The sequence below is a fragment of the Tachypleus tridentatus genome, chromosome 9 (assembly GCF_004210375.1).
Source record: "Tachypleus tridentatus isolate NWPU-2018 chromosome 9, ASM421037v1, whole genome shotgun sequence".
NCBI classification, from domain to species: domain Eukaryota; kingdom Metazoa; phylum Arthropoda; class Merostomata; order Xiphosura; family Limulidae; genus Tachypleus; species Tachypleus tridentatus.
In genome coordinates this window covers 41,407,573-41,422,005 of record NC_134833.1, presented here as the reverse complement: position 1 = coordinate 41,422,005, position 14,433 = coordinate 41,407,573, and the positions used below count along the sequence as shown (strand labels likewise).

The 14,433-nt window shown below is 32.1% G+C and overlaps 2 protein-coding genes across 6 annotated transcripts in view; one reads left to right on the top strand and one right to left on the bottom strand.

Moving 5' to 3' along the window:
• LOC143225127 (MIF4G domain-containing protein-like) overlaps window positions 1–13,337 on the bottom strand; it is a 59,253-nt gene extending 45,916 nt beyond the window's left edge. For 2 of the 5 annotated variants that reach the window (XM_076453975.1, XM_076453977.1), the window contains exon 1: window positions 13,136–13,337. The gene's annotated coding sequence lies outside the window, so the exon portion shown is untranslated. The remainder of the gene's footprint in view (window positions 1–13,135) is intronic. The other 3 variants (XM_076453974.1, XM_076453976.1, XM_076453979.1) reach the window with 2 other exon arrangements.
• Window positions 13,309–14,433, top strand: part of PGAP1 (GPI inositol-deacylase) — an 84,308-nt gene continuing 83,183 nt past the window's right edge. The window contains exon 1 of the mRNA XM_076458805.1: window positions 13,309–13,507. Within this exon, the coding sequence (XP_076314920.1) occupies window positions 13,406–13,507 (102 nt within the window). The 5' untranslated portion in view covers window positions 13,309–13,405. The remainder of the gene's footprint in view (window positions 13,508–14,433) is intronic.

Sequence of the window (14,433 nt, the reverse complement as noted above, 5' to 3'; positions counted from 1 at the left end):
TAAGTTTTTGATGAGGTTATGTAAAGTACTATATTAATCTTATTAAATCGTTAACAATAAATATACAAATATTCCTTTTATATTTTCTTGGGTGAATTGCATGTATTAAATTTCATGCCATTCATTTTGTCTGTTAAAATGATATTCACAAAAACAAAGTTTATAGTACTTTAGAAATAAGACTTGCATGTGGAATGAATTCACAGCAGATCAGACTGTGGCACTACTAGCGACATGTTTAGCACTTTCATATATTTAAAGCATGGCATATTACTGAGTTCTGACAAACTACGATACTGGTAGAATAATACAGCTCTCTGTGCAAGCCGTCTCTAATATAGCAGTGTAATACTCTAGTGAAGGCAGCTAATCATCACCACTCACCTCCAACTCTTAGGCTATTATTTTACCGATGAATAGTGAAATTGATCGTCACATTATAACGTCTGCACGAATGAAAAGGCGATAATATTTGATGTGACGGGAACTCGAACCCTCAATCCTCAGATTGCAAGCCGAGTGACCTAATCACCTGGCCATGCCAGGCCCGAAATAATAGAGCCCTTATCGATCGAGTGTATTTATAAAAGTGAGATTAGAAAACTATGTATAACTGTATAAAACAAAATTACGAAGAAGTAACAATTCGTACAACAGAGTGTTTAAGACAGCAACAGACTATAAAAAGATACATATCAAGAAATATAAAACCATATGATCATTCTTAAGTGAAAGCTATGACTCTGAAAGAGAATCCACTTACCCAAAAACTGTTGCGATGAAGGTGGGCATATGCCATCCTAGAGGAAATGGCAAGGATCTGAATCTTACGAAGGTTCATAAGGTTTTAGCTACATCTCGAACGTGATTACTACTTTTATTACACAATTGGACAAAGAAAGTGAAATCATAGAATTTCGATCGTCTATATGCATTACGATCTCACCAATGCAGCTCTAATGTAAGTGTGTGTGTTCGTTTTCCTTTTAGTTTTGTTTTCTTAAACATGGTCTGGAATCCAGAGGTGAGGTATAGTAGAGAGTTCATGGCCATCAAAAACAACATGATCAGTGGTAACGAAATAGCTCCGCAGGCACCTTAGGACCAAAAAGTGTTTTTATAAAGTGCGATTAACCACTAGCTTTAGCAAACTTAATGCTTATCGTGGTTATTTTTCTTGGAAGTGCTGTAAGATTTAGTCTTTTGAGCTGACAACATTGATTTGTATTAGATTGTCCAGAAATAAATGTCTGAATTCTCACGATGACATTTAGAAGCGGAATATTGAGTAACTTATCGTTGGTTGGTTGGTTGGTTTAATCCAACGTTTGTCGCTTACAAGGTTTCTTAATTGTATGCTGTTTCAACTCTACTCAGAGTAAGTATCGCAACCTCCAAGGCAGCATGAACAAGAACTTTTGTCCTTGGACGAAAGCTACCGAAGCTATACGGAACTTCAACTAAGCTGAACGTACAGGTTTTGACATGAAAATGAAAATTTTAAAGACCACGAAGGTCATGGAAGGAAGCCATCTTTAGATGAAAATGCATTAAGGGAAGCAGTTGAAACAGACCATCGTACAACAGTATGTGAGCTTGCAGAAAAACTAGTTACAAGCAAATCAAGCATTGCCAACCACATGAGTGCGATTGGAAAAACAAAAAACTGGATAAGTTGGTTCAGCATTAGCTGACTGAAGATCAACTAAATCAGCGTTATGAAACCTGTCAAGGATGACGCTCCAAAAATTGAATAAATTGGGAATCGAGGTTCTGCCTCATCCATTTTATTCCCCAGACCTTTCTCCTACAGATTTTCATTTTTGTAAGCACCTTGGCAACTTTTTGTACAATAAAGTTTTTCAAAACCAGAGAGCTGCCAAAAAAGCTTTCATGGAGTTCACTAACCATAGAAACTCTGATTTCTACAGCAGGGGCATAAACGGCATCGTTACATGTTGGCAAAAGTGTGTTGAAGCAAATGGTGCTTATTTTTATTAAAGCATGTTTTACAACACTGTTTTATACTTTTCTAAACTTCTCAGTTCATAAATGACATTTATGTCTGGATAAACTAATAGTTTATTAACAAGCGAAATAGTTTTTGCTAGCTTAACAACCTAACATGATGTTAAATTCAAGGTTATTAAATTTGTTTAACGATAAAGAAAGTCGATAACACTTCACAAGTACGTTACATCTTAAACGTGATTCACGTAGTTTTTTGTATTTACAAACATATTAATTCGAATTCAATCATACTTTTCTAAGCTATGTATTCCCATATCTATAATATAAATTATTGGCTTTAGCTGGTACGTTATAGAAAGTATCACATATGTACTTACTGAAATACTGAATTTCGGATTATTTTAATCTTTTACAAAATAATCAATAAATTCCTATCATAAGAAAAACTCTCAACAACATTTCTAAGTGAAATAAAATTGTTATATTTTCTGAAACATTTTTCGTGGGAATGTTTTTACTGTTTATGCTGGATCTTTCCTTGACATATTTTAAGATCAATAGTTGAATCAAGAACTTATTATGAAATTAGAATTTTATAAATTATAATATTCAAATAACTGAAAACTAATAATTGGCCTGTTCTAACTTTCATATTACCAAATAAAATTTGCTGTAAACAACTTTTGTCCAAGGATAAAAACAGTTTACTAATAATAGCATTTCCATATAAGTCTTATTTCAGTTTCAGTGTCTCAAAATAACTTAAGAATACGATCTCCTAGAATCTAACTCATTTGCAAACTACTTGCCTAGAAAGTAGTCCAAGGGATAATCTAAATTTGGTTTGGTTCAGAGGGCCACATCCAGAGCCAATCACAGCGGAAAAACACAGTTTGAAATGACATTTCATTGACATATGGATCTCATATTGCCGATTCTCTTTACAATTAAATATGTACTTATCGATGTCCGTTCAACATCGGGAGTTTATGTTTCTGCGAAAGCAGCTTTTCAGCATTAGCATCACACCTCTCTTGTTACATCATTAGCTAGCTTCAAGTACTTTCTAACAAAGTTAGAGATTGCGTTTATCATATCTATCAAACGAACAGTATGAATGGAATAACTGTACTCTGATTTTCCTTAAGTCTCAGATAGATCACAGAAAGCATCCAAAAACCACTTTGTCATTAACTAATGATGCTAGAATGCAACTTATAACAAGATGTTAATCGCACTTTTTAGGGTCATCATGTGTATACCGATTCAGTGGCGTTCCTTTGCTGAAACGAACCACTGCGCTATAGGTGACATGTTTGGTATATATATTTGGTTAATCGACAACATTCGACCCTAAGAAGCATAACTTCAGCACGGGTGACTTAAATCTATATATATATATATTTAACAGCATTTTCCGAGAAGAGATATTTATATAGCGATATTCTTCTCTGATACAGAGTCAGAGAAGTGAATCCTAAATGTTTTTAGGAAAGGCAAACAAACTTGTTCATAAGTGATTGGGTTAGGGATACGTTATAAAATTACACCTAAGTCAATTCAAAACAAGTCGTCATCCAAATAGTAAATGAAACCCATCTACCGGGACTAAAAGATGCCTCGTCACGCTGATTAGTTGCCTCAGGAGAGATGGTGAGAGGTGATGTCATCAAAGATGAAAACACAGTAGTTTCAAAGTTACCACTAGAGGGTGTGTCGCCAGGTATGCGCTGCTAGATGCATTTATAATTCGTCAAGAAAGGATGCTTAAGACTAATTCATTATTTATTTAATTAATTCATCCTAAGAAAACTATTTAAAAACAATTAATTAAACATTTATAATTAATTCATAGGTTCATTTATAATTAATTCGTTACAAAAAGGACACTTAAACTAATTTATTGAATCATTTATAATTAATTTGACGTAAAATGGGCGCTTAACACTAATTCATTGGTTAATTAAATCATCATAAAAAAGGTTTAACGCCAATTCATCAGTTAATTAAATTTCCTGTCCTAAAAGGACAATATCTTAATTAAAACGTACTTTTTTAATCATCAAAAAAGTGTTTAAGGATTTGCAGTGATATAATACATTTCCAAAAACATTATTTGAGGTAATATGTTTGAATGAAATTATAACACATGGAAAAAAATTGTATGTCTATGATGAACAAATATATTTTACAATACTACACAGTTAGTCCAACAAACAACTGACTATAGTTTTGGTAATAATTCAGCTTTTGCAACAAAAAACACTGGTTAATATAATAATTTTATTATAATAAACTGTAATCAATAGTCACTTTACACAAGTAAAGGTTAATATAATAGGTTTATAATAATAAACTCTAATCAATATTCACTTTACAGAAGTAACGGTTAGTATAATAATTTTATTATAATAAATACTAATCAATATTCACTTTACACAAGTAACGATTAATATAATAATTGTATTATAATACGATCTAATTAATATTAACTTTACACGAGTAATCAAATTTTTATTATTTTAGAAATTGTACAAAATATTCCTAAACTAAATCAGTCGTGCACTTTACTTACAGCTTAATCTGTAATATAAATCAAGGTTAGGGACTATTTAAATGTTTACTCATATGACGGTGTAAATAAAACAAATCTATTAGACATATACAGACAGGGAACACAACAAAAACAAATATTTCGATCTTTTATATAAAACAGACAAAGAACCTAGAAATTTCATTTCAGTATCTTTGAAGTTTCTTAGGATTAAATATAATACATATACATACTTTTTCTTTTACGTTTTATAAATCCAATATGTTTACAATCCAAATAATCTGTTAGATACATTATAATAAGCTTTGATTTAGAACTTGCATATTTCTCATTTAAATATAACACGTAAAGTTAGCTACATAGTCTTAACTTCTTGAAGGTGTAATTGTTTCAGTATGTAAAAGAATATTGACATCTTTCGTCTGACAATTTGTACAATTTTTATCTGACATTGAAAGTAATGAATACATAACTTTCTTAAGTGTTTCACAAATCATACATATTATTTGAACGAGACAGTTATTATAATCAATAGTTGTAGTGTAAAGAGTATCCTAGTGTAATCTGAAGTTTTGCTGACATATAAAGCTGTTTTTGGAAAAGACGATGCCAACATCTTCAAGATACTTTACACAATTAGTATATTTGTGTAAATGTCATGGTATTGATTGTCAGTGTAGTAAATCATATTGGAAATGTTTAAGCAAAGAAATCTTTTCTCTTGTCTTTCATTTAAAATAAACTTATCACTGCTGTTAGATTAATCAAAATTGGCTGTTGTCAGTGGTTTGAAATCTTCGACTAATATATAACAACAATGTTTCTATACAAGTAATGATTAAAATAATAATAAAATTTCACATACTCAAGTAAAATTGATCCTTCTTGTTTTTCTAAGCCAACTGATACAGTTTGACCATTTACTGTATGTTGGGCACAGTATGCTGTAATTCTACGCTAACGCGTCAAATATTGATAATGTACAGTTAGTGTTTTGCATGGCTATGTAATGAACTTAGATAGAGACGACATTTCGTTATTGATAATTGTATTTTAGAAACGCGCAGTTTAATTAAATACAAAAATTGTGTATATAACGTTCTTTTTAATGAGAGTAATGAGCATAGCTCATCCACCGGTTAAGATGAAATATCTGATAGCCCAACACTGTACATGTGACCACGTGACACCCTCCAAACAATTTTGACTTGATGTCGGTTTCCACACTGTTTATCTCTGACCTTTATAATTCTTAAATTTATGGTTCTAGATTGTAAGCGCGCGATTTGCTGTTAGTCTTAACTATGTACAAGCTGAAAGTTCTGATATTTTAAACAACACTAATCAGTAAGTCACTTATTTATTATATTTAGTGGTAGAACAAATATTGATTACAATAACTGTCTCGTTCAAATAATATGTATAATTTGTGAAACACTGAAGAAAGTTATGTATTCATTACTTTCAATGTCAGATAAAAATTGTATAAATTGTAAGACAGATGATACTAATATTCTTTTACGTACTTAAACAGTTGCACCTTCAAGAAGTTAAGACTATGTATCTAAATTTACGTATTATATTTAAATGATAAATAAGCAAATTCTAAATAAAAACTTATTACAATGGATGTAACAGCTTATTTGGATTATAAACATACCGGATTTACAAAACGTGAAATAAAAATATGTATTGCGTTTTATCCTAAGAAACTTCAAAGATACTAAAATGAAATTTCTAGGTTTTTTGTCTGTTTAATATAAAAGATCGAAATACTTGTCTATATATGTCTAAGAGATTTATTTTATTTACACCGTCATATGAATAAACATTTAAATATTCCCTAACCTGTGACACTTTACAAGTCTTGATTTGTATATTGAAGGTCAGATTAAGCTGTAAATAAAGTGCACGAATGATTTAGTTTAGAAATATTTTGTATGATTTCTAAAATAATAAAAATTTGATTACTCGTGTAAAGTGAATATTGATTAGAGTTTATTATTATAAACTTATTATGTTAACCGTTACTTGTGTAAAGTGACTATTGATTAGAGTTTATTATAATATAATCATTATATTAGCCAACGTTTTTTGTTGCAAACGCTGAATTGTTATCAAAACTTTAATCAGTTGGTTCTTGCACTAACTATGTAGTATTATAAAATATATTTGTTCATTCTGGACATACGATTTGCTCCATGAGTTATGATTTCATTCAAACATATTACTTTAAATAATGTTTTTGGAAATTTTTATATCACTGAAAATCCTTAAATACTTGTATGATAATTAAAAGGCTAAGTTTTAATAAATATATTTTTCTTTTAGAACAGAAAATTTAATTAATCGGTAAAATAGTGTCAACTATTCTTTTTTTTGACGATTTAGTTACCTATTGAATTAGCGCTATGCGTCCTTTTAAGGACGAGTTAATTATAATTGATTTAGTAAATTAATTTTAAATGATTTAATAAACTAGTGTTAAGTGTCCTTTTTAAATAAAGATTCAACTATAAATGAATATATTAATTAAATATAAAGATTTTAATTAATTAGTGTTAAGCATCCTTATTTGGACGAATTAATTAATTAAGTAATGAATTAGTATTAAATACATTGTTTTTTCTGCCTTGGCCTCTTTAAACGTAATTTTAGTTATACTTAAAGTTTAGGTACAGCTAAAGATTTTTAGAAATTTTATAAAAATGGGAGGCCTAAGACCGATATTCCTATCCATCGAAGAAGCTTCTTGCATGCAGTGGAAATTATTGTGTCTCGTAATAATGTGTAATAATGGCATCAGAATGAGCATAAACAACAATAGAAGAAATATATTTAGATACAACACTAGGCTTCAAACAATGGTTTTATAAAGTATGGTTTACCCTTAGTAGTGCCAGCCCTGTTGTAGAAGTGTAGGTCCTGGAAAAAAATACTTTTTTGGTATTTGCAAGTTTCATAGAATTTCAAAGTGTGTTGGATTTCTAGACATTATTTCTCAACATGGATCTAAGAAATTCTCTGCATAGGTTACGATGTCATTAATGCAGATAGAGACAATATGCAATTATAATCCTACATGCCACCCATTGGCACAGCGGTGTGTTTGCGGATTTACAACGCTAGAAACTGGGTTTCGATAGCTGTGGTGGGCAGAGCACATATAGCTCATTGTGTAGCTTTGTGCTGAACTTCAAACAAATAACAATCTTATTTACCAACATATACACTTCATTAATGTTTAAAACGTTACTACATTATTAAAACTTACAAATAATAGAGCAACAAACTGGCAAAGTGATAACGATCCTAAAAACTTTTCTCTTTTTTATTCTCCTTCCTTTCAGGCCCGGCATGACCAGGTGGTTAAGACATACGACTCGTAATCCCAGGGTTGCGGGTTCGTATCCCCATCGCGCCAAACAATGCTCTCCCTTTCAGCCGTGGGGGCGTTATAATGTGACGATCAATCCCGCTATTCGTTGGTAAAGAGTAACTCAAAAGTTGCCGGTGGGTGGTGATGACTAGCTGTCTTCCCTCTAGTTTTACACTTCTAAATTAGGGACGGCTAGCGGAAATAGTCCTCGTGCAGCTTTTCGCGAAATTCAAACCAAACCCTCTTTTCCTTTGTATACTTTTAATTTTCACATCTCAGATTTAAGGTTGAAAACTAAATTAACCCATACAAAGTTTCAAAGGTAGAGTAAATCGTTAATATATAGGATAGACAATTATTTTTAGTACTTCACAGAAAATAAAGTCGAACCTATTTTTAATTTCTCACATAAAAACAAGAGTTTCTGCTATACAAGTAGTAACCTGGATTTTTCACTCTCCATTCTTTTCGAGACGTTATCTTTTTAATGGTTCTTCCTTTTTTACAATAAGAAACCTAAGACATTAATGTATTTTTTCAAAATCTCTAGAGTCTATAGTATTGGCATGTCCTACTTATTAACTGAATACGACATCACTTTCTACTATTATTATCTTTACTCTTTTCTATACAAAAGTAATAAGAAACTGTTCTACACTTTGCAAACCCATTCGCGTTCTTAATATTCATTTTAAAATTTGTTAGATTTATAGCTTTTAGACCAGGGGTGAGCTAAGCATAAATGATCCATTGTGTAGCTTTGTGTTTAATTCCAAACAAACCACTATAGCTTTTAGAAAAACTTTTCTCCTATCGTGTCGGTACTAAAGCTTTTGCAATCAACATTTTGTTTCTGGAACTCCTTTTATCATAGCTTTAGTAGGCCAGATTCGCGGCTTACTACAACATTGTTAATTAATAATTAAAGATGATAAAACTGGTTTAACAATAAACCAGATTATGTCGAAGTATAAATACGAACTTTATACAAAATCATAGTGTAGGTATTTTGAGATTATAATATCAAGAGATAACCAGTAATCTGAGGAGGTAAAAGTATTGCAAGATCCTAATGTCAAAGGTACTTAATGTGGCTTTTCAGAAATATTTGGCCTGGCATGTCCAAGCCTGTTAAGGCGTGCGACTCGTAATCTGAGGGTCGCGGGTTCGCATCCCCGTCGCGCCAAACATGCTCTCCCTTTCAGCCGTGGGGGCGTTATAATGTGACGGTCATTCCCACTATTCGTTGGTACAAGAGTAGCGTAAGAGTTGGCGGTGGGTGGTGATGACTAGCTGCCCTCCCTCTAGTCTTACACTGCTAAATTAGGGACGGCTAGCACAGATAGCCCTCGAGTAGCTTTGTGCGAAATTCAAAACAAAAAAAGTAAAGAGGCAACTGTTATTCAAAATCATGATTTAGTAGATAACCATCATTCCAAGATCGTGGTGTAGGTAGTTAATTAATATTCAAAAGTATGATGTAGAAAGGGGATAATGATGTTACAGAACCAAGTATAAGGTTGATAATAAAAAAAAAAAAAAAAAAAGATTGTGACATGGTAAACTTATTGGCACAAAATCAGTTTTAAAACGACAAATGAAACATGAGTATTCATAAGATAAGCAATCATTTGTCCAGAAGAGAAATCGTAATAATTTGAATATCTTTAACGGAATATAACAGTAACTATTATTTTAAAAATGTCACACTGATTAACATACAGTTGGTTATATTCTAAAGTAAAACAAACCACACAAGTTATTACGAAAATCAAATTAGGCACAATAACTACGTTTATAAATAATTCAAACAAGATCTGCAGCCTAAGAAAAAGTTCACGTGCACCTTTCTGTAATCGCTGCAAAAATATGACACTGTACGAAAGAGATCTAACTCCATGTTTGTGGAAGTGTATTGTAGTACCGTACTCTTAAAGTCACAGATGAAAATGATCTTTTAATGCCCTTGTGCCACATAATAGCTTATTGAATACTAGAATAAAACTCCTTTCTCGAGGGACGGTTGTGGCACTAACAGAACTTTGTTTTGTTTGTTTGTTTTTGAATTTCGCGAAAAGCTACTCGAGGGCTATCTGTGCTAGCCGTCACTAATTTAGCAGTGTAAGATTAGAGAGAAGGCAGCTAGTCATCACCACCCACCGCCAACTCTTGGTCTACTCTTTTACCAACGAATAGTGGGATTGATTGTACATTATAACGCCCCAACGGCTGGGAGGGCAAGCATGTTTGGCGCGACGGGAATGCAAGAACCCGCGACCCTCAGATTACGAGTCGCACGCCTTAACAAGCTTGGCCATGCCGGGTCCAAACAGAACTTATTTTAATATTTGTTAAAACTAAAAGGCAAACATCATGTATTTAAAAAAGGGTAGTCAATAATTTATGTGGATAAGGAATAACAGAGCAATTGTAAAAACGTAAACTATTGCAAAGAAATTACATAAAATTAAAAAAATAAACTATTTTCGGTAAACAGGACATCGTCTTGATGACGTTATTTCTTATCAACTTGAACAACATTAATGGACGGAAAATTTAGATTAGGAAACACGTGAAAATGTGAAAGCCTAGATATGGCAGACAGATATATTTAGACAACGTATACGACTGGCACTATTCGTGCTCGTTCAGCTGGTGTGATGGCTTACCAACGATTAAGAGAACAAAAAACCTTCTTCACGGCCACGTTCAGTTGAAAGAGGTAATAGAAATATTTCATTTTCCACAATCTTACGTGAACAGTTTATCTAAGTTTAAATACACGTAGTATTTTTCTCAGTCCTTCAAGTTAAATTTTATCATCGTGATCATTCAATCAGGGGAGATTTTACTGGGAACTGACGTTTCCGTCATAAGTTTTGTTTATGTTTCTATAACAACGTTTACTTCAACATTTTTTGGAGCCTTCAGCTCAGGTTCACCTACATCACAACCAGAAATAGAACTTGGCTTGAAACCCAGAAATCTCACTTTGTGGGAGAGGTGAAGCTAGCTGGAGACTTTACTGATACATATACACTCCAAACCTAAATAACTGATAAAGTGATATGAAATTTGCTGAATTTTTAGGTCATAATTTTCAACAAGTAAATACAAATAAAATACTTATAAGGGAAGATAGGAAATAATTATAAAAGCAAAACGATACGATTTCTATAAACAACATATGTATTAATAGCAACACAGAGTTAACTATTTATGTAATTTCATTGCTGTTTAAAACTGTAATCACTTGTTACTATGTTTAACCTTTAGGAATTAAATAGCAGGAAATGGACAGTGTTATTTTCTGGCTTTTTTACTCGTATTTAATTATTACCTCTTCTGGCGTTTTGCAATATAAACTAAAAGAAGACTGGCATTTTTGAAATGTGCGTGAAGCACTATTGAGACAACATTTAGCTATAAATTTAAACTGTGACATTTCACTAGACACTGAAACCTTGAAAGAAAATATCGCCATACATAGAAGCTTGAAGTTCTAAAGAGCTATGATTGGAAATGTCAGTATAGTTTACTCTTTCATAACAAGCGTAGAATAAATATTGCCCCTCACTGGTACAGCGGTATGTCTGAGGACTTACAATACTAGAATTCGGGTTTCGATACTCGTGGTGGGCAGAGTACAGATAGCTCGTTGTTTAGCTTTATGCTTAATTACAAACAAACAAACAATAATAAATATCTATTCAGGCATTTTGTTTAAAATATTTGTGAAAATATTGTGTATGTAATTAATAAGCCGGATATGGGAAAGTTGTAAAGTTGCACTAATTTTTTACCTTATACAAAATAGTTCTTCCATATTTGCTTGACCTTGTTTCTGTTTTATGACTCACTAAAGTGAGTTCATGCTCATTCCAATAGATAGTGGGACAAAGACTTGTAAAAGTTAGAAAGAGCTGAGAATTTATCTCTCTTGAACGTATTTAATAGAAATGATCATTGAGGTAAGAATCTAAAGTATGTGAAACTGTGCGATTTCTATATATTTTTGTATATTTATTTTGTTTCCTGTTTCCTTCTGGGTCTGGTATTGCTAGGTGGTTAGGGGGCTTGGCTCGTAATTTGATGGTTGTGAGTTCGGATCCCCGTCACCTCAAACATGCTTACTCTTTCAGTGGTGGGGGCATTATAATGTTTCAGTCAATCTCACTATTTGTTGGTAAAAGAGTACGCCAAGAATTGGCGGTGGGTGGTGATCACTAGCTGCCTTCCCTCTAGTCTTACCGTGCTAAATTTTTGCAAAACTAAAAAAACAAACAAACAATCTGTTGTTCTCTGGTGTAGATATGCTTTTTCCAACACGTTCTACTGGTCCAGCAACCAGTCAGTGGTCTTACAGTGATCTAAGATGCCAGCCAGTCAGTATAAGTTGAAACTTACATTGAATAAATAAAAATGTTGTTTCAATTGTATACTTGTGTGTTTGTAATTTCCTCACGGCATAGTGTTTCCAGAACTCGCATTCTTCTAATATCTGATACTTTTTCTGGCACATATTGATGTATCTTAGTAACATAAAGGTTAGGAAAATGCCCTCAATGTTCTCAATTAGAGAAGTCTTGAAATACATTGAAGATCTTGTTTTTCTTAAAATACTGTTTGTCCCAAATCATAAAATGAAATAATACAAACATTTCTTGACAATTTAAGAATTGATAATTATATATTTACAAACAATTAACACTGAATTATGAAAATATAAAAACATAGATGCAAAACTCAAAACGCTATTTACACTCAATATAAAAAACCCAGATTTTGGGAAATAAGAAATTGTACTTTTCAATTAAACATTTCGATCGGCAGTATTTCCCCTTGGATTTAAGACAGGGATCGATTTTAAATTGTTTGAGAGGTAACTTTTCCGAGATTTTAGAGAGAAAAAAGAAAGGTGACATTTATTTACTGATACAGATAAAATAAATTAGTTTTCACAGAGCAATTTAAAAGTCTTCCTGGTGGGTCAGCAGTAAGTTAGTGTACTTGTTACATTAAGATCCAGAGTTGAATTTCTGTGAACAGAGCGCAGATAGCCTAATGTGTATCTTTGTCTTAAGAAGAAAAATCAACAAACAGCAACTTAAAAATATTTAAATCAAAGACAGTTTAATGATTTAGCTGAAACCATATGTCCGCTATTTAAAACTCAATTGTTTTCATAAAATAATGGTGTCATATCTTTGCAATTATAAAATATTTCTTACCGATATGTTCGATTCGTGGTTTCGGATTTGTTTTCGAAGGTTTTCGTTACCCAGCCTTCATAGGTATTCGATGTATTTCGACATCTTCGTTCGCCTTCGCAGTCGTTCAGAAAAGTCAGAACCAAGAAGCAGAGAGATGAACCCTTGTGCCCCGCCCTTTCGTCCCAAACAGTATTCTTTGGTAAATGCGCTATCTAGCGGTACACTTTGTCCCTTCTCATTAACTTACTGTACGTTCTAATAATAGTAGCTGCTTTCTGGAGAACTTTGATGAAGACAAGCATTCGTATTAATGTTTTGAAAAACGCAATAATAAAACTCCATCTTATGTTGGGAGATGTGTGGGAGGATATTTTCAATAACCCTATAAGAGTAAGTGGGTATGATTTCAACTATTAATAAAAGTGCGAGTTTTGATGGTAAAATTAGTAATTAAATACAATTAACTCAGAATCTTATATATTAGCTTAACTGAGTTAAAGTAGTTTATGTTAACAATATTACTTCATGTGGTATGTCTATATCATACATAAAATTACAAGATAATATCAATTATATGACCCATTTTTGGGATCCTGTTTAATATTGTTGTTTCAATATTAGTAAAAAGAAAAAGAAGTAAACTGAGTGACGGTAAGTAACATAAGTAACTATGAATACGAAATTTAAAACTAAACAATTTTAAGCTTGGTACTCAAATTATAATTAATTAAATAACGAAATCCAAAAACTTAATGATCGTATTAGTCAGAAAAATAATTCCATAATTACTTCAAAATATATATTAGCAAATGTAAATCCCTGATCCATAAATAATAAAACACCCTTAAGAATACCTTAATAAGCAAAGACAACATCATAAACAGAACTATCAAGGAAATATGACCATTTGAAGGGAAAGAAAGGAGTATAATTGGGAAATAAGAGACAGAAGAGTCACAACTCGTGTAATTCCCCCCGAAAAGTGATACACAAGTAAAACCGTTGAAAATTAATAATGTTACTAAACTGATAACTAGAGCATCTGACTATTAGAGTTGTATAAGTTAAGTGATAGAATGTACAGCAAGAAACAAACCACAAATAACTTAATTGTAAGAACTTTTACATGTGAGAAAGGATAAAAAGTAATTTACCTTCAAGATAAATAGTGAAGTGTATATATATATATGCATATAATTACAGCTATCTTAAGTAACATTAGTACTAAAATAACTGGGTCAGAAACTCTAAGGTTCATTGATAGCTATCCTTAATATAAAACTTCTGATTAGAGGGAGGGCAACAAACATTCATCA